This window comes from Myxine glutinosa, chromosome 7 (genome assembly GCF_964187855.1).
Source record: "Myxine glutinosa chromosome 7, kmMyxGlut1.1, whole genome shotgun sequence".
NCBI classification, from domain to species: domain Eukaryota; kingdom Metazoa; phylum Chordata; class Myxini; order Myxiniformes; family Myxinidae; genus Myxine; species Myxine glutinosa.
Window position 1 is genome coordinate 46,210,164 of NC_136267.1, and position 24,972 is coordinate 46,235,135.

The following is a 24,972-nucleotide window of genomic DNA, read 5'->3' on the forward strand; positions in this document are numbered from 1 at the left end:
AATGCATTTGTCCTTGTCGGACACCCAACCGGTCCACCAAGTTTCGTCAAAATCCGTCCACAAGTTTTTGCGATATCCTGCTATGTATTGTTTTTGGCCCTTTCTCCCAATGGTGAAGAATTACTTTTAAAATTCTAGTAGTCAGATCCGAATCCGGATCTTCACCAAAATCTAATCATTTCGTCCTTGTCACATACCCTACCTCTCTGCCAAAATTCGTCGGAATCCGTCCACATGTTTTTGAGATATCCGGCTATGTATCGTTTTTGGCCCGATCTCCCAATGGTGAAGAATTACTTAAGAAATTCTAGTAGGCGGATCCGAATCCGGATCTTCACCAAAATTCAATCATTTCGTCCTTGTCACATACACAACATCTTCACCAAATTTCGTCTGAATACTTCCACAGCTTTTTGCGATATCCTGCTCACAGACAAACACACAGACAGACAGGCAGACAGGGGTGAAAACATAACCTCCATCCACCTATGGTGGCAGAGGTAATAAAGTTTATTTCAAGGAAAATGGAGAAGGGGTAGAGGGGGGGGGTGGGGGGGGGAGAACAAGAAGAACACGCCTGCAAGGTGTTGCGGTGACCACATACTGTAACATTTTTTTTTTTTTTTTGTATACAAGATCGAGGCGCGTGTAGGAGCTAAAAGATGACTTTTAGATGCTAAAAGATAAAAGATTATGTTATAAACAAAATAACTCAGGGTGCCCTCAGGACCTCGACAAACTTAAACAAATACGTCATCACATGCACTCAAGGGTGACAAAACAAAAAGAGAGAGAACAAATGAACAAATGAGACAGATAGACAGAGAAAGAGAAAGAGAAAGAGATCTGCTCCATGCACGAAGCTTGCGCACACAAGGTGAGCCTTGATTTAGGTCAGTACACGAAGCACCTTGTGTGCCTTCCCAGCCATGCTCGCGCACACCAGCAATTGTGTTACGAGCTGTAACGCAAACCACCGTGCACCCCAAACCACATAGGATCGGTCAGGAATCACGACACAACAGGCAGGCACCATAAAGTGAACCAGCAACAAACCAGCTCAGAAGTCAGAGCGAGCAGGAACCAACAAGGAGAGAGAAGGCAGGAACAAGTGCAGTTAGGCCCAGGCGTATATGAATTATGAAGTCCCGTGGGGTGGGTCAGAGGCTCAGAGCACCCACAGGTGCGTGCCCATTGGCCGACATAGCCAGCAGACAATTATCGATGGCCTGTGCTGATTGGTGGGGCAAGCTGGGAAAATTCCACACCCACATGGTCCGTTGGAATTGTGTGTTCCAAATGCCCATATATGGACTGAGGTACTTGACATTACTTTTTTGGCCTGAGGTAGCCATGTCTCTGGCACATCTCTTGTACTTATTCTGACCCCACGATCATGCTCGTGGGCCATGACAATTGGCTGCAAACTCATGGGAAAAGACTATATAAAGACAGATTACAATATGGGAGGTTGAAGAATGCAGTGGGGGGAAGGGAAGGTTGGGCGTAGATACGGACACTACAGAGGGGGGCGGGGCGGCGAATAGATCTTTCTTAACACGTGCCCGACACCTTTTAATAATTACAGCAATTACAACACACTTATTCTAACATATACTATGAAATAACTATTCTAATCTATTCACCACTTTATCCTCTCGGCCAAATCCGTAACTCTATGATTCAGAAAAATTAGGTCATTGTGTACTGGTATCTTTACCAACTCTATGCTTGTGGCTAGCTGTATAACATGTACAAATTGCAGTAGGTGGGAGTGTCCGGCTGGGAATATGGCACAGGTACACTGGGAAAATAGCCTCCTCTTACCTCGAAGTTTCCATGTATTATATCAACTAGGGCATGCCCGTACTATATATATGCCCGTACTATATATATATCTAAAATTATATCCCCCCCCTCTATTTACATGAAATGGTTTGGTCCATTCGCAACGCCAAAGCGAACGGCGAACGGCTTGCGAGTACAGTGACAATCCCCCCCCTCTATTTACATGAAATGGTTTGGTCCATTCGCAACGACCACAGAACCCCCCCCTCTATTTACATGAAATGGTTTGGTCCATTCGCAACGCCAAAGCGAACGGCGAACGGCTAAATCGCCATAGCTCGGTAAGTACTTGTCCGATTAATTTCAAACCTTGAAAAGGCACATCCTCGGGTCCCCAGCAATATACCTGGCAAGTTTCAAGTATATCGGACCGGTAGTTGTCGAGAAACAGCGGTCGTATACAGACATACACACATACATACACACAGAGATTAATGGAATTATAGATAGACTAGGGCATGCCCGTACTATATATAAGCTAGGACGTGCCCGTACGTGGGTGCCCGTTCCTTGCCAAAAAAAAAAAAAAAAAAAATTTGTGTAGGGGTGTGTGTGTGTAAACATCCTAGGGCGTGCCCGTACGTGGGTGCAAAAAAACATGCGTGCAAACAACAACAACAAAAAAAAACTTTGAAACCACGTGGCAGTAAAGACCACAGAACCCCCCCCCCCCCCTCTATTTACATGAATGGTTTGGTCCATTCGCAACGACCACAGAACCCCCCCCTCTATTTACATGAATGGTTTGGTCCATTCGCAAAGCCAAAGCGAACGACCACAGAACCCCCCCCTCTATTTACATGAATGGTTTGGTCCATTCGCAAAGCCAAAGCGAACGACCACAGAACACCCCCCCCCCTCTATTTACATGAATGGTTTGGTCCATTCGCAAAGCCAAAGCGAACGGCGAACGGCTAAATCGCCATAGCTCGGTAAGTACTTGTCCGATTAATTTCAAACCTTGAAAAGGCACATCCTCGGGTCCCCAGCAATATACCTGGCAAGTTTCAAGTATATCGGACCGGTAGTTGTCGAGAAATCGTTGTCGCATACACACACACACACATACACACACACATACACACAGAGATTAATGGAATTATAGATAGATGATAACTTTTGAACCTGGTTTCTGTTTTCCTGTCTGTTTCCACTGACCATTGTTTTTTCTGTCACAAAAGTTCATAACATATTCATTTACCTTTCAAGTCATTCAAAATGGGAGCTTTCCTGTTCAGCTTTTTCATCTCACCAGGTTAAAAATGTGTTTGGTTCAAATCAAAATGTGTTGGAAATCAGGTTCAAATGTCATATACAGACTTGGCATTTAATATGGAATATTTTTTTTTTCTTGACTTGGGTTTATTTTCTTAACTCAGTATATCAATCTGGTGAGTTTCTTTTACACTTTGGTGATTTATTTGTGAAAAGAACCATGTCACTGATTGTCTGTCGCAGCAAGAAGTCAACAACAGGATTATATCACAGGTGGCATGGCAAAATGTACGGACAGGTGCATTTGACGATTGGCTTCACAGTCGGGTATACAAGGGTTGTTGCGTTCTGTATTAGTGGAAAACAACTGCTGCACGTCTCCAAAAGTTATTGCCGCTTCCTCTGGAGATGGTCCGTCAACTCGACAATGCTGTTTGTCATGGAGTGGTGGCTTTACGAAATTACGGCATGAAAGAGCATGCTATTGCTCGGCAGTATGGCATCACTCAAGGTCAGGTGTCAAAGATCCTGAAACCAAATGCTCAGAGGGGTGTCCCTACTCCGATACCGAGGCCAGGACATCCCCGCAAAACCACAAGGAGGGATGATCGCCAGCTGCACCGGTTAGTCCACAATGGCCGTACCAAGTCAGCTAATCGGCTTAGGGCTGAGTGGCAGCAACTGACAAATGTGCCTGTATCCAGAAGGCCAGTCAACCAACGACTGGTTCAAGCAGGCTATCGTGCCAGGCGTCCCCTGAGAAAGCCACGCCTGACCAGACAACACCGCCAGCGCCGATTGCAGTGGGCCAGAGAGCACCATCAATGGCAGCCCTGACACTGGAATCACGTGATCTTCAGTGACGAGTCTAGATTTCTCGTCTATCGTCAAGATGGCCGCGTCCGAGTGCGCAGACAAGTGCATGAAGCCCACAACAAAGATTGTATAGTGCCAAGAGTCCAAGCTGGAGGTGGTGGGGTGACCGTTTGGGCTGCTTTTCATGCAGGGGGCAAAACTAACCTGGTTGTTCTGAATGGAAACCTGAACCAGTTCAAGTACAGGGCCATTCTGGAAGAAACATTGCTTCCATTTGCTCGTGCAGCCTTTTGAGGAAACTTTGTCTTCCAAGATGACAATGCACGGCCTCATCATGCTCGCATGATCCAACACTTTCTTGCTGACCATGGTGTCGACCATATGGAGTGGCCTGCCATGTCCCTGGATATGAATCCGATAGAGAACTTGTGGGCAGAATTAACGCGTCAAATCGACCACTTGGACCAGCAGCCGACCTCTGTGCGTGAATTGCAGCAGGCTATTGTCACTGCATGGCAAGCGATTCCTGTCCAAACCTTGGCAAATCTCGTGAACAGCATGCCTCAACGTGTACGTGCTCTCCTGAATGCTCGTGGGGGTTACACGAAGTACTGAACTGTAATTTTACTGTCGGTAATCCCAGTCGTAATTTAACTTTTGTTTTTGTGAAAAAATTTTTTGGCTAATGTGCAAAATCAAAATAAAGAGAAACTTCTGTAAAACGTACAGAAGTTTAACACAGTATTGTCCATGAATTGAGTTCGATATCAGTTTACATCACTTTCAAGGATCAATTTATTTGCTTCGAAATGTCAAATGTGGTTTTTGTTTCTTTTAAAGGTCACATTAACAAAATCTAGAATAATTTCAACATAATTCCAATGAACTTTTGGTTATAAATCATCTTGAAAAGTAAGTTCACCCCCACAAAAAAATATTCCATATTAAATGCCAAGTCTGTATAAATGCGTTTGTCAATTGTCTACTAATGCCTTTGAAAATTCATATACTGTACAAGTACACTAATTAGCCCACGCTGTGTAGCGCAAAGTGGAGTTAAGCAATTGGGTCAGTCCGTCTGTCTGGCAGTCAAACAAAAATTGAAAATCATTCCGAATAGGAAACTTACTGTTTTTAGGGACGTTATAAAGGACACAAACAACAGACACGAATAACTAATGCAACATGTCAAATAAGGCGGTGTAAAAGAGGGTGCATCAATTGTGGTAAACGTCTGATTCAATGCTTTGGTTTTTCTTCTACAGCCTTTAAAACATTTATTTTATTTCAATTTACTTACATATTTAAACATTGTAGAACACAAATCACCTAGTTTTCACTTTCAAACACCTTAATTTTATCAGGACAGTCCAGGGGCAAAATTGTACACTCTTTTGAGCAATCAAATTTTCTGAGTATTCTAACTCGAACATGGAGTAACAGCGAAATTCAGACAAAATGGCAGCGCCTCGCAATGCAATGACAGAGTTAACTTCGTTCAAAAGATCTGTTTGTTTCGTGCATCTTTTTCTCAAAGATCCTTCCAAAATTGTCAGTTTCTCCAAGAAGAGTTGACAGAAGGTTCAGTTCTGGACTTTTACGTTTGACCAATCAGCATCATGTGGTTGCCATTGATGCTGTTATTCAAAGTTCACGAACAAAGCTAATGTATAGATAGTGCTTGGAAACGCAAAGCAAGAGTTGAAAAGACCCTTCCCATGTCCTTTTTCTCAAGACTGCATGGGGTAAAGTATTATGAACTCTCATTTTTACTGGCTTTCTCCGAGTGATTTATGTGCAAACTCCCCTATTTGCCTTAGATCATTGAATAGAAAAAACAATTTTGTTTCTCTTTCCCTTTCTTCAATGAGAGGAATATTCTGACTTTCTTGTATCACTGTTTCCAAATATGTTTTCCCCAGCTCTTGACAGCAGCAAAGCATTATGAGCTGGCAAGTCTTTACCACCGTTTCCAGGAAGACTGTTCTCGCCGCCTGAATGCATCTACCTGCGTTTCTGTGTATCACTTTGCGAAGGTGTCTTGTTTTCTTAATCTTTAGCTAATTTAGCACTTTATCAGATAGTGTAAGAGTGATGATGTCATCATGATGTCTTCAGACCTACCTTTCATTGAGAAATTTGGCCATACTGCCTTTTCTTCTCTACAAGATCGAGGCTCATAGAAGAGCAAGGTGGCGGAGGGTATGAATTGACAGTAGGGCAACAGGGAAACTCCTGGACACAATAATTTATAATTTTTGACATTTTTGAATGAAATTTTATTGATTACAACATATCAAACTCCATTTCATAGTTTTGAGAATGTTCCATTATATTATGAAGAGAAAGGAAAATGATTTGTAATCCCGGCTAAGACCAGGGGTGTGCTGTCTCCTCCAAATATAATATATATTTTATATATTTATTCTTTATATTTATTCTTTATATATATATATAATTTATATATTAAAAATGTCATGAAGTATGAAGCCTTCAAACTCATTGACTGGAGATCTGGCTTGACTCCACCCACAATTGTCAGGAAGAGAATCGAAGTGTTCACCATGTTGGTTTCCTGGTACGCCCAAGATGTCTTCACAAGTGTCCTATTCACAATTAAATTGATATATGTGGGAAAATTACGCACCCAGATCAGGAATCGAACCTGGCTCCTCTGGTGAACCGTACCAGTGCTCTGCTGTCTGAGCTATCTGGGTGACCCTGACCAAGCATGCAATTTTCCCCACACATAGAATTGCCACTCTCTTTCTGTCAATGCTTCCGGGGCACTCGATATATATATATATCTATATATATATATATATATATATATATATATATATATATATATATATATATATATATATACAGTGGTACCTCGGCTTACGAGTTTAATCCGTTCCGTGACGGAGCTCGTAAGCCAAATCGCTCGTAAGTCAAAGCAAATTTTCCCATTCAAATGCATTGAAATGCTATTAATCCGTTCCAGCCTCAAAAAAAAAACACCAATTTTTTTTGTTAGGTGCTTTTAAATAACAAAAATGTACTTTATAAATAACAAATAATGTATAAACAAGCACGACCTCGTATATACTGTACATAATACAAGAGAATGTAAAGAAATAAACTGGTTTTATTAAGCAGAGGAGAAGAGCATGCCAGGTGAGGTGTGCGTGTTGTCGACTTGGCGAGGCAGTACGATCGTACTCCTTCTACGATATGTACGATTTTGAAGCAGAAGGAGTCCATAAAGGCTATAACGCCAGCCAAGGGCGTTACGATTATTTCAAAGCTCCGGACCTCTATCCATGAAGATATGGAGAAGTTGTTGTTTGTGTGGTTGAAGGAGAAGCAGCTCGCAGGAGATACCGTGACCGAGAGCATCATGTGTTTGAAAAGATTGAAACTCGGATATCGAGCACGGACCACGAGGTGTTTTTTCTTTTTTCTTAATCTCGGTTTCAGTGAACTTTTGCTCTGTGCTCACGTGTACTGTACCTGTACCTGTAATGGTACGTCAGAGGATGGCACCTGTTGTCATCATATTAAGTGCAAGATGTTCTGCATCGTAAGTTGGTACACCGTGGTCTTTCGGCGGTGTTTAAGCCGGCCGTCTTGGCTTCTGTCACCATTGGCATTGAGTCTTTCGATGTAGGTAGGTCGTTGTGTGCCGGTGCCTTGGCCGAATTCCTTCATTGCTGCATTGTTAGCTCACCTGGTTTTTTATACCACATCTTTGGTTATCGGACCAGCGAATGACGTCATCTCCTCCAAAGTATGGCTTATTCTCACTTGTCTTGGACGATCTTCTACTTCTAGCCTTCCACCGTGCATTTGGTGTCCACTGTACTTACTGTACAGTGCCTGGTAAAATTGATGTAATGGGTTTTTGACCGTCAACGCCATGAACCGTCATGAACCGTCATGAACCGTCAACCGCCATGAACCGCCATGAACCGTCAACGCCATGAACCGCTAACACTCAAAAGCCCATTTATCGCGCCTTATAAAGCAAAACCCAAACCGAAAGCCATGCCTCTCAAGCGAGGCGTGCTTCCGTGGTCACGTGATCCACAGGTGTAGCTCATTATACCCGCACGCGCGACACGCTTTGGCGGTCACGTGACCAGCCACTCTGGAGGCGGGGATCCCCGCCGATGACGTCACCGGCTGGAGCAAGGAGATTCCTCGCTCATGTATTTCGACGATTGCGTGTTTTATATCCAAGCAGAGATGCTTTCACGGCAAGATAACCGCGTGACCGGAACCGGAAGCCACAACCGGAAAATTCAAAAAAATAAATTTTTTGAGCTCGTACATCGGATCTCGGCTCGTATCCCAAAGCAACAAACCGCCCGAGCGACGGCTCGTATCCCGAAAAACTCGTACGTTGGGGCACTCGTAAGCCGAGGTACCACTGTATATATATACACACACACACACTGTATAACATATTGTCGTGTCGACCCTGTAGTGAAGACCTCAGGCGATGGATGACCAAACTAGCTGACCCCAAGGCATATGAGCCGAATATATGGCGATTCCTCTGTATGGCGTGCGAGGGAAACGGAGGTCTCGTGGCCTTACCTGGACGGACGGACGCGAAGGGGTTTAACCGAAACCCACAGAACGGACAAACACGACAAACAATGGAAAATGCAACACAGATGAATTTAATGAAATAAAGCAAATAATAAAAATGAATGGTGAGGTAAATTGAATATTTCCTTATGTGAGACGTCTCCACTCAGACACGAAAACAGACAGTGGAATAATTAAAGAAAATAAAATAAAATCCCCCCTTTTTGCCGGCACTCAGCTCTGGACTTGACGAGCACTTTGGTGGGGTTGGTCGACGAGAGAACCGCACGTCAAAGCACTCAAACAATGGTGCTGGTCAATCATGCAAGCACACCGAGCAGTGCAGCAGGCAGCCAAATGTCTCAGCGCTCAATCCTGGGCCAGCCAGCACAACACGGTCCCCAGCTCCCCCAAAGAGCACCAATTGGAACAACCTCCCCTCCTTCAACGTGGAAAAGGCTCCCCAAAGCTCCAAAATGTTCTCTTCACAAAAAGCACACAGAGCCAGCCGCAGCTGAGAGCCAGAGGCAACAGCGTCCGCCCGCCACAAAGCCAGCACGAGAGAGAGACGGAACAATGGCGATCCCTTCGCTTTCCTTCCTCCGTTCTCAATCGTTCCCTCTGATGTCACACTCGTTCCAATCACCAAGCGTGATTCAATCACCCCATCGTTTCTCAACCAATCCTCATTCGGGGCGTGACCTCACGGCCATTCTTGACTGCCCATCGAGAATGTTTGGGGCTGGGGCCTGTCAATTACGGTCCTTCGAAGAGGAGTCTAGCCACCCTTCGGGAATGTTTGTGGCAGCCAATCGGTTATGGTTGTTGTTGTTTTGGCTGCCTTTTTTAGATGAAATAAAACACAAGGGAAAATCACATGGGCAATTACACACTGGGGATTATTCTTAAGCCCTACCTAATTAGCATAGCTCCACCCCTCGTATGGAGACACATATACGATCTTACCGGACAGTCGGCCAAACTTAGATACAGAAAGATTCTTCCTCTTCGCGACATTCGGGGCGTGCTAATCTATACAATTCTATCTCGACTAAGGTATTTCATTACCTACCCCAACACACTTAACAATATATTGCTACGGTTTTGAGATTTGCACATATTGATCATTAAAGGTTAAAGGGTTGCCCCCCATAGTTAGTTCCACGAGCAACACGTAGGCCCACTTGTAGTATTAGTTATGTCATAATATGTGTAAGTATAGGCCATTTCCCCTATTAATATCTGCGTTGTGTAATGACATGAGATTAGGTCCCGTTCATTTTGCGTCCACCCTCCAATTCCATCTCGATGGGCGGAATCCATCCCACGCCCCATTTGGCTGCCCGCTCAGTTTGTTAAGCATTGGCTGCCCACTCAGTTTGTTAAGCATTGGCTGCCACTAGTCGGGTAACACGAGGTAGGCCTAAAAAGGGTGGGGCCGGCGTAGAGGTCGGGGCGGAGTCGAGGCAGAGCGTCAGAGGTGATGACGGTAAGAGCCACCAGCCACTGAGGGCTCTAGCGGCATGGCGTGAGAGGGCGTGGAGAGGCGCGTCTGGTGAGTTCGAGAAGGTTCGTGGGGCGTGCCTATATAACGCGCTGTGCAAAGCCCTCGAGAGAACTCGCAGAGGAGAGAGAGAGAGAGAGAGAGAGAGAGATAGAAGGACTTGACTCGCATCACTAGCACAAGAGGACTTTGAAGGATTTGAGGACTCGCTCGCTTTGAGGCTTTGAACTGTAACTCGCCATATTACGTACGCGCCAGAGGGGAAGAAGAAGAGGCGTTGGCGGTACGAGTACGCGGCCACAGCCAAACGCACCGGTGGCGAATAGCGAATATTCCAGCCACGCGAGTAAACGCGGCCATAGCCGCCAGTGATTAACCGCCAACCGCACCAGAGCCCACCCCCTACCGTTCGCCCCGTAATAACCCTGTGCGTCCAAACGGCACGCTACGAGCTCCTGCCTTCTCCTCCTTCCATCTGCACGGGACGAGCCGGAGACCGGAGGGAGCTGCACGAGAGCCATCCCTGGATGCGCGGACCATCATCCTGCAGCTGCAAGCCCCGTGTGAGTGTGTGTGTGTGTGTGTCTGTGTGTGTGTGTGTATGTGTGTGTGTGTGTGTGTGTGTGTGTGTGTGTGTGTGTGTGTGTGTGTGTGAGACGGGCCCGTTTGTCCTGGTTATTAAGTAAGACTGTATAAAGCTGCTCTGTGTCCCCTTTTTCTGAATCATTGTGAATAGTGTAAATAAACCTGTTATTCCTTTTTCCAATTCGATTGCCTTTGTGATTTCGCCATTGACTAAGCGTGGCACGAATAAGACCGCTAGGGCGAGGTTCATCATCTAAACGGCACGGATCGCGTGTACGCACCGCTCGGCGTCTCAACACACGTGGTTCGTGCGAGGCTTTTCTCCTCGTTTCAGGGCAGCGCGAGTAATTAGGTAATAGCGAATTTCAGTCCTAATACCCTATTTCGCGGTCCGGAAGGGACGTCATTGGCCTCGGGTCGCGCCTGGTCAGTCAAAGACAAGGGGACTAATCCCCCCTTGGTAAGGGGAGAAGGCCGGCGACAGATCCGCAACAATATATATATATATATATATATATATATATATATATATATATATATATATATATATATATATATATATATATATAATATAGCCAGATACGCATCTACTCCATTAAAGATAGATGGATAAGATATCGGAACTGGTTTGATAAACAATTAACAGCATGAGTAAGAAACGACAAACGACAGATAAACAGGACAGATGCACTTCGGAATTCTTAACTTTTGAAATTATATTTTCAAAGTAAGAAAACTCCATTCACACATTCAAAATCCAGAACCGGAAGCCCCACAGTCATACTTATTCAAGAAGTGTGAAGTTTGAGGCACAATTATGCAACAGTATAATTGTGTTCTTGAAACACAGTAAGTCAAAGGACATTAAGGAAGAATTTCTATCAAGATTCCCTGATAGGAATTTTCTAAGATCTGATTAAATTTTGAATAGCTTTGGTAATATCTCATGATAAATCATGCCTTTTAAAGGTTGTCTCACCAACAAACCTTCAATGAGAGCTGTAATCACCTTTAATGACTCAGTACATTTAATTATGTTTGTGTTCAGGATATTGAAGCGGAGTTTCTGGTGGAATGCTGTGAAAGTTTCTTTCTGCATCATCTTCCTGAGCTCATCACTTCTTCCCAATTCCTTGAGTTGTTCCATGGACCAGAGGAATTACTGCTGAACACTGCAGAAGAGGTAGACGACCTAGAGGACACCTGGCAAGCAGAATGGCCAGGAGTGGATGAAGAAGAAATGATGGAGAATGAGGAAAGGGATGGGAAAATGGAGGAAGCTGAGCGAGAGTTGTGTGTAGATATGGAGGACATTCATTGTGACTTGACGAATGGACACCAGCAGTTTTTTCTAATGCATTCCTTACAAAAAAGGTTTGTTTCAAACCTGCAACACCATTAAAGATTATTTTTCTGGCACAGATTTTAAAGACTGTATGCCATTAAAAGTTAAACTAGAACGGCACTCAGGAGAGAGCAAACCTCCGCCTGGTTGGCCATATCACTCAATGGTGAAGAATCATAAAAAAATTATACGAGCTTCAAAAATCCTAATCTTCACCAAAATTGAATCGATTCTTCCTTGTCACACACACAACCTGTCCAACAAGTTTCGTCCAAATACATCCATAACGTTTTGAGATATCATGCTATGTACCGTTTTTGGCCTGATCTCCCAATGGTGAAGAATCACTTAGAAAAATTAAATAATTCTCATATCCGAATCCATATTCAGATCTTCACAAAAATCGAATCGAATCGTCCTTGTCAGACACCAAACCGGTCCACCAAATTTCGTCCAAATCCATCCATAGCTTTTTGAGATATTCTGCTATGTATCATTTTTGGTCCGATCTCCCAATGGTGAAGAATCACTTAAGAAAATTAATTCCAGTAGCCGGATCCGAATCCGGATCTTCACCAAAATTCAATCATTTCGTCCTTGTCACATACACTACATCTCTGCCAAATTTCGTTCGAATCTGTCCTCAACTTTTTGAGATATTTTGTTCACAAACCGACAGACAAACAGACAGACAGGGGCGAAAACATAACCTCCATCCACCGTTGGTGGCGGAGGTAATTAAATCCATTGTATCACATAGGTCTTTTGTTTCTTCCTCCATCATGAATGAGCTGTATAAATCCTTATTCAACTCATTTCTAGTTTCAAAAGCAAAGGAAGCACACCTACCGATGATCTGCTCTCTTTCCAGCTTTAGGTACCGTAAAATGGGGGTGAATAGGGACACAAACTGAAAAAAAAGTTTGGAAACTTTTTTCGCCGAAAATTGATAACCATACTGATTTGTTGATATTTGGGTTGAAAGTGTTCTCTTGTTTTTTAAAAAGCAACTTATAGTCCCGATTAACCCCATATATGGGTTAAATGGGAATAAATAGGATTTTTATGGCTGTCCCTATTCACCCCGTTTTACGGGCGAATAGGGACAGTCACTAATACAACAAGTACAAAAGCTTTTAATTAAAACAAAAGCCGCGTCGATGTTACACAATGCCTAGATGCAGCTGTGCCTATAACGTCGATGTTATAGGCACAGGACATTCCTATTGATTCGATTACTTGATGTTATTTTTGTGCAAAGTGAAAATATATCTCGGCAATTTCCCGTGTGTGGCGACGAATTTTTAATATATCTCGGCATTTTCCCGTCTGTTATTTCGGGCGGTGTATGACTGACCATGCCGCGATTTAAAATATATATATATATCTCGGCATTTTCCCGTCTGTTATTTCGGGCGGTGTATGACTGACCATGCCGCGATTTAAAATATATATATATATCTCGGCATTTTCCCATCTGTTATTTTGGGCGGTGTATGACTAACCATGCCGCGATTTTAAAAAAAAAATCTCAATGGACTTGAAGTTACAGGTCTTTGAGAATTCATTTCGTTCTATAAAGGGCAACTTTCATCGGATTTTCTTCCCGGTTTTTTTCAACCGAGTCTAAAACTATGTTAGCGACTGTGAAAAATGAAATGATATATCGAATTTGATTTGAAATAAAACTGTGTGAGAGAGGAAGACACCACGGGCCTACAAAACAGGCCTCAAAGCTATGCGAGTGAATAAAATGGTGGATATTTGTTTATATGAAGCCTCTCCCAGAATGGGTGGAGCTTTGAGGTTTTGTCTTCTCTGCAAGAACAAGAACAAGAAGAAGAACAAGAAGAACAACAACAACAGCAGAGGGCACTGTATGACCAGCGTCTGCGACGCGGCTAAAAAAATAATAATCAAGAAACAATGCTGAGTTTCCAACTTATTGCTAAATTGATCGCTCAGATGGATGCACATAATATGCACCCATAATATAAACCACGGTGCCAATGAAAAAAAATGGGATAAAAGGTTTCTCCAAACTGTCCCTATTTCTTGATTATTATTCTTTTGTATTAGTGACTGTCCCTATTCACCCGTAAAACGGGGTGAATAGGGACAGCCATAAAAATCCTATTTATTCCTATTTAACCAATATATGGGGTTAATAGGGACTATAGGTTGCTTTTTAAAAAAACAAGAGAACACTTTCAACCCAAATATCAACAAATCAGTATGGTTATCAATTTTCAGCGAAAAAAGTTTCCGAACTTTTTTTCAGTTTGTGTCCCTATTCACCTTGCTGTCCCTATTCACCCCATTTTACGGTACTGGATCCCATGATTATAATTTAAACTAAATTTTGGGATTGCTTAAACGTGCGCAAACAACCAAATGTCCCTCAAACAAATGAATGGTATTGTTTCTGTAGAGCTTTCCAACTCTTCTCCAAGTCGAGATGCATGATGAAGATCTGTGGATTTCATTTATCTTTATGTGAGGTGGTTTTGCAGTTTGTATTTTTGTTATTGTTGAAGTGTACATGAGCAAGTCAATAATGAGGTGTTTTAGTGAAAACACCAGCTATAAATTGTCATCCTAGAGTTACATGGGATCGGCGAGGCATCAATGTGTGTGCTGTCCCTAAACTGGGTGTTCCGTCTGCTATTAGAAAACAGCAGGTACGCCATTGGGCACTGCTGGAAATGAAGGTGTGATGGTTCTGGTTGAAACGGCTCTTGGAGAGATGAAGTCAGAGCAGTGATTATGAATACTTATTAAAGCAATTAATAAACAGATGACGTTAATAATTACCAGTAAGTCCTCGTTCCTTGCTGTATGTAATGACTGGTTATTTTTCTTTCTTTCCATTTGCCAATAGTGATAATCAGGTTTCAAGAAGAAGGAAGCTCTTGTGAATATCGTTCCTGACTTACGAGCGTTAAAGTGGTGCCCAGACCCACAGTTGATCGGACAATATAACTGGACGTTCTATGAGTGTTTCACACAAAGGGTCTGGCATCCCATCTGCTACATTAGTTGGCCGATGTTAAAGATCCCAATATATCCTTTGTGAAGAGTTGGCGAGGTATCGCCTTCACCCTAAACATATCCCTACCCTAGCCTAGTGGGCATTGCATCAGCAGCACAGCCATTCCCTCAGCCCATGATGCATACGGAAGAGAATCAACGAGGGAAGTACATTAAGTACATGTTTATAGTGGGGGGGCCAATGTAGCAGATTGAAATGCCCGGTGAAATTGCTTGTTAATTTTTGGACACTGGTTGGGCTGTCTTTAGGGATGACATAAGTTCTAGAAAAAATATGTCTCCAATTGTTTCAAGTTCTTTATGGCGGCCATTTTGGATTTTCAAAATGGCGGATGTCGAAAACGTAAAATTCCATTATCTTGGCTTCTAAATGACCTAGAGTTTCGATTCTGGTGTCCAGTTGTACATTTTTGGGGATAGAGAATTGAATGAAACCTTCTTTAATAACCTACAAGGGATAAAAATAGGTTTTTATGGCACAGCCGAACCAGTGTCCAAAATCTAACTTAATGCACATCTATCTTAATTGTTATTTGTTATTTGTATGTTCCAGATTCGTGACCCTGAGCTATGATGGAGCCAAAAAGCAAGAAAACCAAGAAAGAAACTGATTTCACACTTTGCATTCAGTGCCAGGATCCCCAAGGTGCACTAGTGACTGAGCCAGCACTGGGCTCATATGCAAAGTTTCTCCAGTTCATCCAGGAGAGGGCACGATATGGTGATGCCGACTTCAAACAGATCAGCGAACGATTAAGCTGTTTCACTGCCACTGACTTGAGGAACAATAAAGCAAAGTGGCACCGGGCATGTTATGGATCTACATGCAACACTGCTCACCTGGAGCGTGCTAGAGTTCGCCACCAGAAAGCCTGCGAACATGGCGACACCCAGCATCTTCATAAGAGGTGTGGACGTCCTTCTTCTGCACCTGCCGCTGCAAGTACCTCAGGTTCTACGCAAGACGAGACTCTTCGCTTCACACGTTCATCATCAACTCCATTCAACAGAGACCTTTGTTTCTTCTGTCAAGAGGTCACTAAGGAAAGTGTACATGTTGTATGCACGTTCAACGCAGGTAAACAGCTGAAGAAAGCTGTTGAAGAAGGCAGCAACCACAAGTGGAAAGTTCAGCTGAGTGCTGCCATCAGTGCACATGATGCTCATGCGATCGACGTCAAGTATCATCTCCCATGCTGGGTGCAGAATGTCCAACGTGCTCCCAAGAGTGGGACATCAAGTGATGACAAAGAACACATACTGCAAGAAACTAATGTTATCAAAATAGCCGCAGACATTGAGTTTGTCAGCCTTGTTCGCTCTCTACTCCAAGCTGGTGAAATTCTCAACATGTCTGACCTGAAGTCGGTTTACTCCAGGATTCTTGACAATAATGGTGTGCACAATGTCCCATCACCTACTACCCAAGGCATGAAGGAGAAAATCAACTCTCACATTGATGACGTTCACTTCATGAAACCAAAACGTCGAAACGAGTCAGACTGTGTATTCTCCACTGCCGTGCGTGATGCAGCTGTCGAAGATGCAATGACGAAGACAAATGAAAAAAACATCGAACAACTGTTTGAGAGTGCCTCTGTTCTCCGCAGTGCCATTGCTTGTCAGAACAAGCACCCATGGCAATTTGAAGGAGAAATGAACACTGATGATGCTGAAAAGCATGTACCCAAAGTACTCTATGCTTTCCTCCGCTGGCTACTGGAAGGACCAGCCACGAGCATTGAGCCAGAGACTATGCGCTCAGCCACTATTCATCGAGATGTTATAACCATCAGTCACAACATCATGTACGGCTACAAGTCAAAACGCCAAGTCACGTACAAGCCCAAAGAGCCAGATGCACCATTCCGCCATCGCTTAGAATGGCCACAGCAGCTTGCCGTTGCCATTGTAGTCCATCAGTCCACCAGAAACAAGAAGCTTCTGGATTTCCTGCATGGGTTCGGTCTGTCTGTTGATTATAGTCGGATCTTGCGGTTGGAGACACAGCTGACCAACTCAGTCATAGAGTCTACGACAGAACAGGGTGTATACTTTCCAAGAACCATGCGCATAGGGACGTTTGTCTTCTTTGCAGTGGACAACAGTGACTTCAATGAAGACACACCTGATGGGAAGCGGACACTCCATGCTACAGCCTGGGCACTCTACCAACGACGGGAACATGCACCCTCCACAGATGAACATAGAACACTGACACTACATGACCGAAAGGCCAGACACCGCTCACTCAAGGTTCTGACTGCTCCAGACTTTGTTCCTTGCCAAGCACCAAACAAACAATCTGCCACAGGTACCACGTATAGCTTCAAGACACGGTCAAACCCAGATGTCACCAAGCCGTACTCTGCGACGGACACAGTGTGGCTACTTTCACGCACAATCATGCGAACAGCTGAAGCTGAGGACGTACAAGACGACATCATCCCACCAGATGACCAGCTGCAAGCTGCAGAACCCCAGCATGCTGACCCTGTTGGGTCACTCGTCCACGATCCAAAACAACCACCTGGCAGTAGGATCAAGCATCACGATATCCCAACTTGGACAGCCTACAACTCACTGCTCTCCTCTTCGAAGCCTCTGACAGAGGTCAACGCCCTGCCATTGGTAGCAGCACCAGCCCATGAATGGCAAACACTGATAACAGTCTTGAAACAGACACAGCAAATCAACTGCATGGTCATGGGTCCCGATAGGAAGACAGTGATCACCTTAGACATGGCCCTGTATGAGCGAGCCAAACAGCTGGAGATGACCAGAGATGACTGCAAAGGCAAGTGGGTACTGCGACTAGGGGAGATGCACACTGTGATGGCTGCACTGAGGGCTGCTGGGAATGCCATAGAGGACAGTGGTCTTGACGAGGCTTGGTCTGAGGCTGATATCTATGGCCCAACAACGACCAGACAAATACTGGAAGCCAAGCACATGAAGAGGGCTTTGGAGGCCCACATCACCACTGTCCAAGCCCTCTTCGACCTCTATGTGGACGAATTCTTCCAAGAGCATCCCCATCTGAGGGGCCCATGTACCCAGTCAGCACAACAGGTTGCCCAGAGCTGTCATCTACACAACCGAGAGGAGATGACAAGCGCGCAGAACAACATGCTAGCTGTCCTCGAGTCAAACGAAGTCCTGGAGGCCATGGCAAAGTTTGATGAGAGGAAAGAAGCCAAGAGTCCACTGTTCAAGTTTGTGCGACGCTACATGCGGATGATAATGCTGATATACACATTCATCCGTGCCACCCGTGATGGACAATTTGAGCTTCACCTGTCTTCACTGGATGAGATGTGCATATACTTCTTTGCACATGACAAACAGAAATATGCCAGGCTGACTCCCCGGTACCTTGCAGAGATGAAGGCCCTGAAGATGACAGATCCAGGGATCTACCAAGAGTTCATGGATGGGAACTTCAGTGTCCATAAGAATGAAATCCCCTTCTGTGCTGTAGGTGTGGACCATGCACTGGAGCACATCAACAGGATCATGAAGGTGACAGGGGGTATTGTGGGCATTACCCAGAATGCCAGTGCCCGCGAAAGGTTCTTTCTGACAGCACCAGAGCTGAGTAGGCTTGCTGAAGAAGCCCGTCAGATGGCTGGCTCACAATCAGCTACACGCAAGGAGCACCACGACCTATCAACCACAGTCTGGGCTCGGCAGGAAGACAGCATTCGTCGACTGAAGAATGTGATCAGAGAGTCCATGAATCCCATGACGCATGAGGGTGAAGACCTGACGACTATCATCACCAAGGTGGTGATGCCAGCTGAAGTACAGAAGGATGTCTGCAACCAAGATGAGATTGGTCAGAAAGCGTATAACACGTTTGTTGCAGAGCGCATCAACACAAATGAAATCAACCTTTGGGCCAGAATGGGAAAGGTCAAACTGAAGATGTGGAAGAGTGCCAGGAAAGCTGTGAAGCACAAACTGGCAGACAAGGTTGTAGAGCTGAAAGACGACAGGTCACTGTTTGCGCGCATGCTGATCGTGGCCCGCTCACGACCAGAGATCAACTTGAAGGATGCCATAGGTCAATATGAATTCACCGCGCTTCCACGAACCCTCTTTGCAATGGCTGGGACACTACTACCATGCACAGACAAAAGCAAGCTCATGGGCATCCTAGAAGATCTACCCAAGAAGTCAACTGGCACTGGTCAGCAGCCAGACGACGACAATCCTGAACATACTCCACCCCCTCCCAAGAAGGTGACTGTCATAGACGGCATGGCATTAGTGCAAGCAATGGGTAAGCCACAATGGGTCAAAACATGTGCCCAGTGGGCTGGCCATTTCAATGCAACACTGGACTGCAAGACCAACGGGTATGATGAAGTCCACCTCGTGTTTGACCGATATGATCTGCCAAATTCACTGAAAGAGGCCACACGGGAGAGGCGCCAAGGTGGCAAGCCGCCCACTGCTTACCACGTTCAAGACAGCACCCCGATTGGGAAACTGACAGCAAAACAGTTCCTGTCGCACACCAACACCAAAGATGAGCTAACTGTCTATCTGGCAAAGAAAGCTCTGTGTCACTTTGAGGGGACTACCAAGGTCTTCATCGTCACTTCAAGGCAGGATGTCTTCTCCAACTGCATGGATGTACAGCATCTCCGTAGCTCCCAGGAGGAGGCTGATACGAGGATCTTTCTTCACAGTCTAGATGCCGTCCGAAGAGGTGCAACACAGCTGTACATTCAGTCACCTGATACTGATGTATTCATCCTAGCACTCCACCGGTACCATGAACTATGCAAAGACACATACTTCATCACGGGTGTGGGGAACAAGAAGAGGCAAATCTCACTGGAACCAATAGTACATGAACTTTGTGTCAGGAAGGCTGCAGCCCTACCAGGATTCCATGCATTCACGGGAGCAGACCAGACTGGTCGGTTTGCCGGCAAGGGAAAGCTCACATGTTGGCAAGCCCTCAATAGGTGCTCTGTTGAGGTGGTATCTGCGTTTCATGACCTTGGGGCCTCTGAGGAGCTGAGAGCTGACACAGAAAGTGACATTGAGGCATTTGTATGCCAGCTGTATGAGCCTCGTACTACAGTTGTGGATGTGGGCAAGCTGAGGTGGAGACTGTTTACCAAGAAACAGCTAGAGGCACAGAAGCTGCCACCAACACGGGGAGCTTTACATGAAGCCATTGCTCGTGCACATTTCCAGGCCATGGTGTGGCATCAGGCTGATGTACCGGACCCCCAGCTTCCACAACCAACAGAACATGGATGGAGAGCAGAAGGAGATCAGCTGGTGCCCATCACAACCAAGGACCCTCCAGCCCCAGCTGCCATCACACATCTAATCAAATGTAACTGCAAGAAGACCCAATGCATGTCTCACTGCTCATGCAGGTCTCAGCATCTCAACTGTTCTGAGATGTGTATGTGTGGGGCAGATGAAGAGGTGTGTGGTAACACGGGTCAGGAGCGCCCCATGGGAATCGATAACACTGATGATGAGGAGGATGGAGATCCTTCAATGTAACAATGAACACTGCCAACTAAAAATATTGCACAAAGACATTATAAGTGTACATTTGAACACTAAAGTCCAGCCTTTATGTGATTTAGAAGTGAAAATGATGGAAAAAAATATATATATGTGTTGGCATAAGTGCGTGAAAATCCAAGATGGCTGCCATAAGAACCCTTTTGATCATATGTAGGTGTATAAATGTGTGTTTATTGGATTAAGTATCCGCAAATATGTACATTTGGACACCAAAATTAACACTCTAGGTCATTTAGAAGCCAAGATAATGACAATTTCGGTTTTCAACAAACGCCATTTTGATAATCCAAAATGGCCGCTATAAAGAACTTGAAAAAAATGGAGACATATTTTTTCTACAACTTCTATCATCCCTAAAGACAACCCAACCAGTGTCCACAAATTAACATTTGAATTCAACGGGAAAACATTGGCCCCCCCACTATTATCTCAACATTCATTTCAATCACTTCATTTCATTCGTTGCTGCCAGCAACCCTCTTATGGTGAAATGGCCAAAATCAAGACTCCCTGCTCACCTTCACTCTTTCATTCCTCTTTACTCCCGCCTCTGGAACAAACTCCCTCGCTCTCTTCAATCCCACTCCTCCCTCCAGGTCTTTAAAACAGCTGTTCACCACCATATCTTATCTTCCACCATCCAAAACCTTGATCTCTTCTACCCCCATTAATTCACCCCAGATCCACTTTTTAGAAATACCGACTTCTTTCCTGGAAGTCCTAGCACTGTCCATGTGTTTTATACTTCTCCGAACCCCCCTCCCCCTTCCCACGCCTCCTCCCCCCAAGCCCTCTCCCTCCCACACATCTCCCGATGTCTCTGCTCTCAAATGTTGTGTTTGTGTGCTTCCCCTTCTCTCCCCATCTTGTCTACAGCTCCCTCTTTTTATATGTTTTGTTTGTCTGTTTGATTTTTTTTGTGATAAATGTTAGCTCTTCCACGAGCCTCGATTCTGTATACAAAAAAAATAATAACAAAAAAAATAAGAAAAATCCAAAACCTTGATCTTTTTTTCCCCCATTAATTCACCCCAGATCCACTTTTTTGAAATATCGACTTCTTTCCTGGAAGTCCTAGCAGTGTCCATGTGTTTTATACTTCTCCCAGGTATCCCCCTTCCCATTCCTCCTCCCCCCACGCCCTCTCCCTCCCACAGATCTCCCGATGTCCCTGCTCGCAGATGTTGTACTTGTGTGTTTCCCTCTCTCTCCCCATCTTGTCTCCCGCTCCCTTGATCATATGTTTTACGTGTCAGTTTGTTTTTATGTGATTAATGTTAGCTCTTACATGAGCCTCGATCTTGCACACCAAAAAAAAAAATCACATCGTACTTTTTATGTGTTGGTGGAGCATCCATTCATAATGTAGCATCGATACCACTATAAAAGCAAGATGGAAGATTTATCAGGTGGTACAGCTATAGAAACCATTCAAAATGAATTTCTAATGTGACAAAAAGTTGGACTGACCTCACACCTGTTTACACAACATTGATGGTGCTGAGGAGGGTGACGAGTTCAATACACCGGCTCACATGAGCATCGCACATCACAAACCCTTGATACTCAAAACATTCCCAATATAAACTCTCAGCCTTCCCAGATGATTATATTTGTGGAAATGTCTCATCCTGGCAATCTTTATTGTGTTAGTACAAAAAAAAACAACATTCTAAATATAATATTCAGCAGACCAGAGGGACAGCTACACAGACGAAACGAGCAAAGGGAATAGTGCAGCGGCATAGCAAAAATTTAAGAAGAATTGTGCATTTTGTGATGGAAGCACCAAATTTGGCACAATGATAGAATGTTATATTTAGAACATTTTCAGATATGGAACCACTTTGAAATTCACCCAAGGTCGCCGCCATATTGGATTTCAAAATGGCGGCTTTAAAAATCTGTAACCCTTAGGGGGGGTGGCGGAAACAAATCCTACAGGCACAATTATTGCCCCATTCACCCTATATCTTTTCTAACATCAGTAGACACATTACAGCGGCGATTCTGAGCTCAAGGGAACATCTAGGGGTCTGGGGAGTGAAGAATTTGAAAATTTCGGCCAAAAATACCCCTAAAAGAGGTGATTTGGTGTCAAATTTCAGGGGGGGTCGTGTATTGTCCTGTAGATAAAACATGCTGGTCCGTTGATTAACCCCTAATTAAACGACTTTTTTGTTTGTTTGCTCCATCCAGGTTTCAATTATGTCGAAGCAGTTCAAGTTAGTTCATGTTACCAAGCATGTAACTTCAACGCCAAAGACGCCACTGGACTGGGAACTCTGTGTTCTGTGTCAAGTTGATATAGGAGAGTCCCTACAGTGTCCTGCTGTCACGAAAAGAACTGATGCAGGTGCTGGATACAAGACACTTGAAGACAATCTATCAGCATTCAATAAACTAGGCAAGCTGCCACAAGACGTGGACTTGCAACGACTGGATGAAGGCCAAGGGATAGCTGCCACTCTAGCTGCCCACCAAGCCAAGTGGCACAAGTCATGCAGGGTGAAATATAACACTACCAAGCTACAGCGGGTACAGAAGAGAAGTCATTCAGAGGGAAGCCCTATCCCCAGTACAATCACAGATAAGTACAAGCTTACTAGGTCTCAGGCAGCTTGTGTTGATAGCATATGCGACAATTTGTGCTTCTTCTGCCAGCAAGAGCTTGGTTTGGAGTTTCATCAAGCAGCGACATTGGAACTAGATAAACACGTTCGCAAGGCTGCAGAGTTTCTTCAGGATACCACTTTGTTAGCCCAACTGAGTGCTGGGGACATGGTCGCAAGAGAGGCCAAGTACCATAAGAAATGTTTGACATCCCTATACAACCGCGTGAGGGCAGCAAAAAAGCTTGCTGAGCAAAGCCAGAGCACGGTAGATGTCATTTCAGCAATAGTCCTTGCTGAACTGGTAACGTACATAGAGGAAACTGCTAAAGAAGAAGACACTGCTCCTGTATTCAAGATGGCAGACCTCACCAAGCTCTACACAATGAGAATGGAACAGTTCGGAGTTGTGCTGGAAACACGAGTCCATACAACCAGACTCAAGGAGCGTATCCTGGCACACTTCCCTGATATGCAGGAGCACAGGCAGGGAAGAGATGTCCTGCTGGTGTTTCAGGAAGACATTGGCAGTGCATTAGCCAAGGCATGTCAACATGATATTGACAGTGATGTTGTGCACCTGGCACGAGCTGCAGGGATTATAAGGAAGGATATGTTCCAGTCATCTCAGCCTTTCAATGGGTCCTTCTCAAACAAATGTCAAGAAGAGTCTGTGCCACAACTGCTGCTGACAATGGTCTCCATGATTTTAGAGGGCGCAGGCATCAAAGATCAGGCATGTCAGTCATCGGCATCGGCGTCTGTGACAATAGCTCAACTTCTCAAATACAACAGTGTGAAGCATGAGAGGAGAGGTGCAGGCACAGACGTACGACACAGCATTAGTCAAGAGACTCCTTTGCCAATATATCTTGGCTTGATGCTTCATGCCCATACGAGAAAGAGGGAACTGGTTGACACATTATCTGGACTAGGGATCAGCATTGCCTATGATAGAGTGCTACGGATCTCTGCAGAGCTGGGGAACGGGGTCTGTCAGCGCTTTCGGGCGGAGAAGGTGGTCTGTCCCCCAAAGCTCCGCGGTGGAGTGTTCACCACATCAGCTGTGGATAATATAGACCACAATCCCAGTTCCACGACAGCACACGACTCCTTCCACGGAACTGGTATTTCATTGATACAACATCCAGACTATGACAATCAAGGCACAGACCGAGGTATTGTCATCATCGGGGGTGTCTCAAATGTCAAGACTGTGGAGGACCTTCCACGGTATTACACAGATGTACAACCAGTTAGTTCACTTGCCAAAAGCCACCCTGTACCAGCTGGAACCCAGGCGTCGCTGCAGAGGAATCCTGCACAAGCTGAACTGGATAAAGAGAAGAGGTGGCTCCAGACTGTGAAGGATGCATGTGACAGTGGTGACACACAGAATCCAGGAAACATTTCTTGGGCTGCACATCACGCAGAGAACCAATCGGCCAAGGATACTAGTATCACAGTCACACCCACTGCCTTGCTTCCCCTCTTCCATGACCAAGCCCACTTAGTGGCAATGATCCGCCATGCCATGGATGTCGTGAAAGCAGCGATCAATGAGCTAAACCCTGGACAGATACCCGTCGTCACACTGGACCAACCACTTTATGCGATCGCCAAGCAGGTGCAATGGAACTGGCCAGACACACATGGTGAAGATCTCTTTGTGGTCATGCTGGGTGGTCTACACACAGAGATGGCAGCTTTGAAGACAGCAGGAGACTGTCTGCAAGACAGCGGTTGGACACAGGCATTGGTTCAGGCAGAGATAGCAACAGCTGGCACAGCAGACTCCTTCTTGCGTGCAGCTCACGTCAGCCGTACAAGACGCGCCCACCAAGTAACTGTTG

The 24,972-nt window shown here is 44.9% G+C and overlaps 1 protein-coding gene across 1 annotated transcript in view; it reads left to right on the forward strand.

Annotated features, from left to right (window-relative positions):
• LOC137430738 (ankyrin repeat and BTB/POZ domain-containing protein 2-like) overlaps positions 1–14,707 on the forward strand; it is a 99,794-nt gene extending 85,087 nt beyond the window's left edge. Inside the window, exons 16-17 of the mRNA XM_068121514.2 lie at positions 5,802–5,915; positions 11,598–14,707. Of these exons, the coding sequence (XP_067977615.2) occupies positions 5,802–5,915; positions 11,598–11,951 (468 nt within the window). The 3' untranslated portion in view covers positions 11,952–14,707. The remainder of the gene's footprint in view (positions 1–5,801; positions 5,916–11,597) is intronic.
• Positions 14,708–24,972: the final 10,265 nt, after the last annotated feature.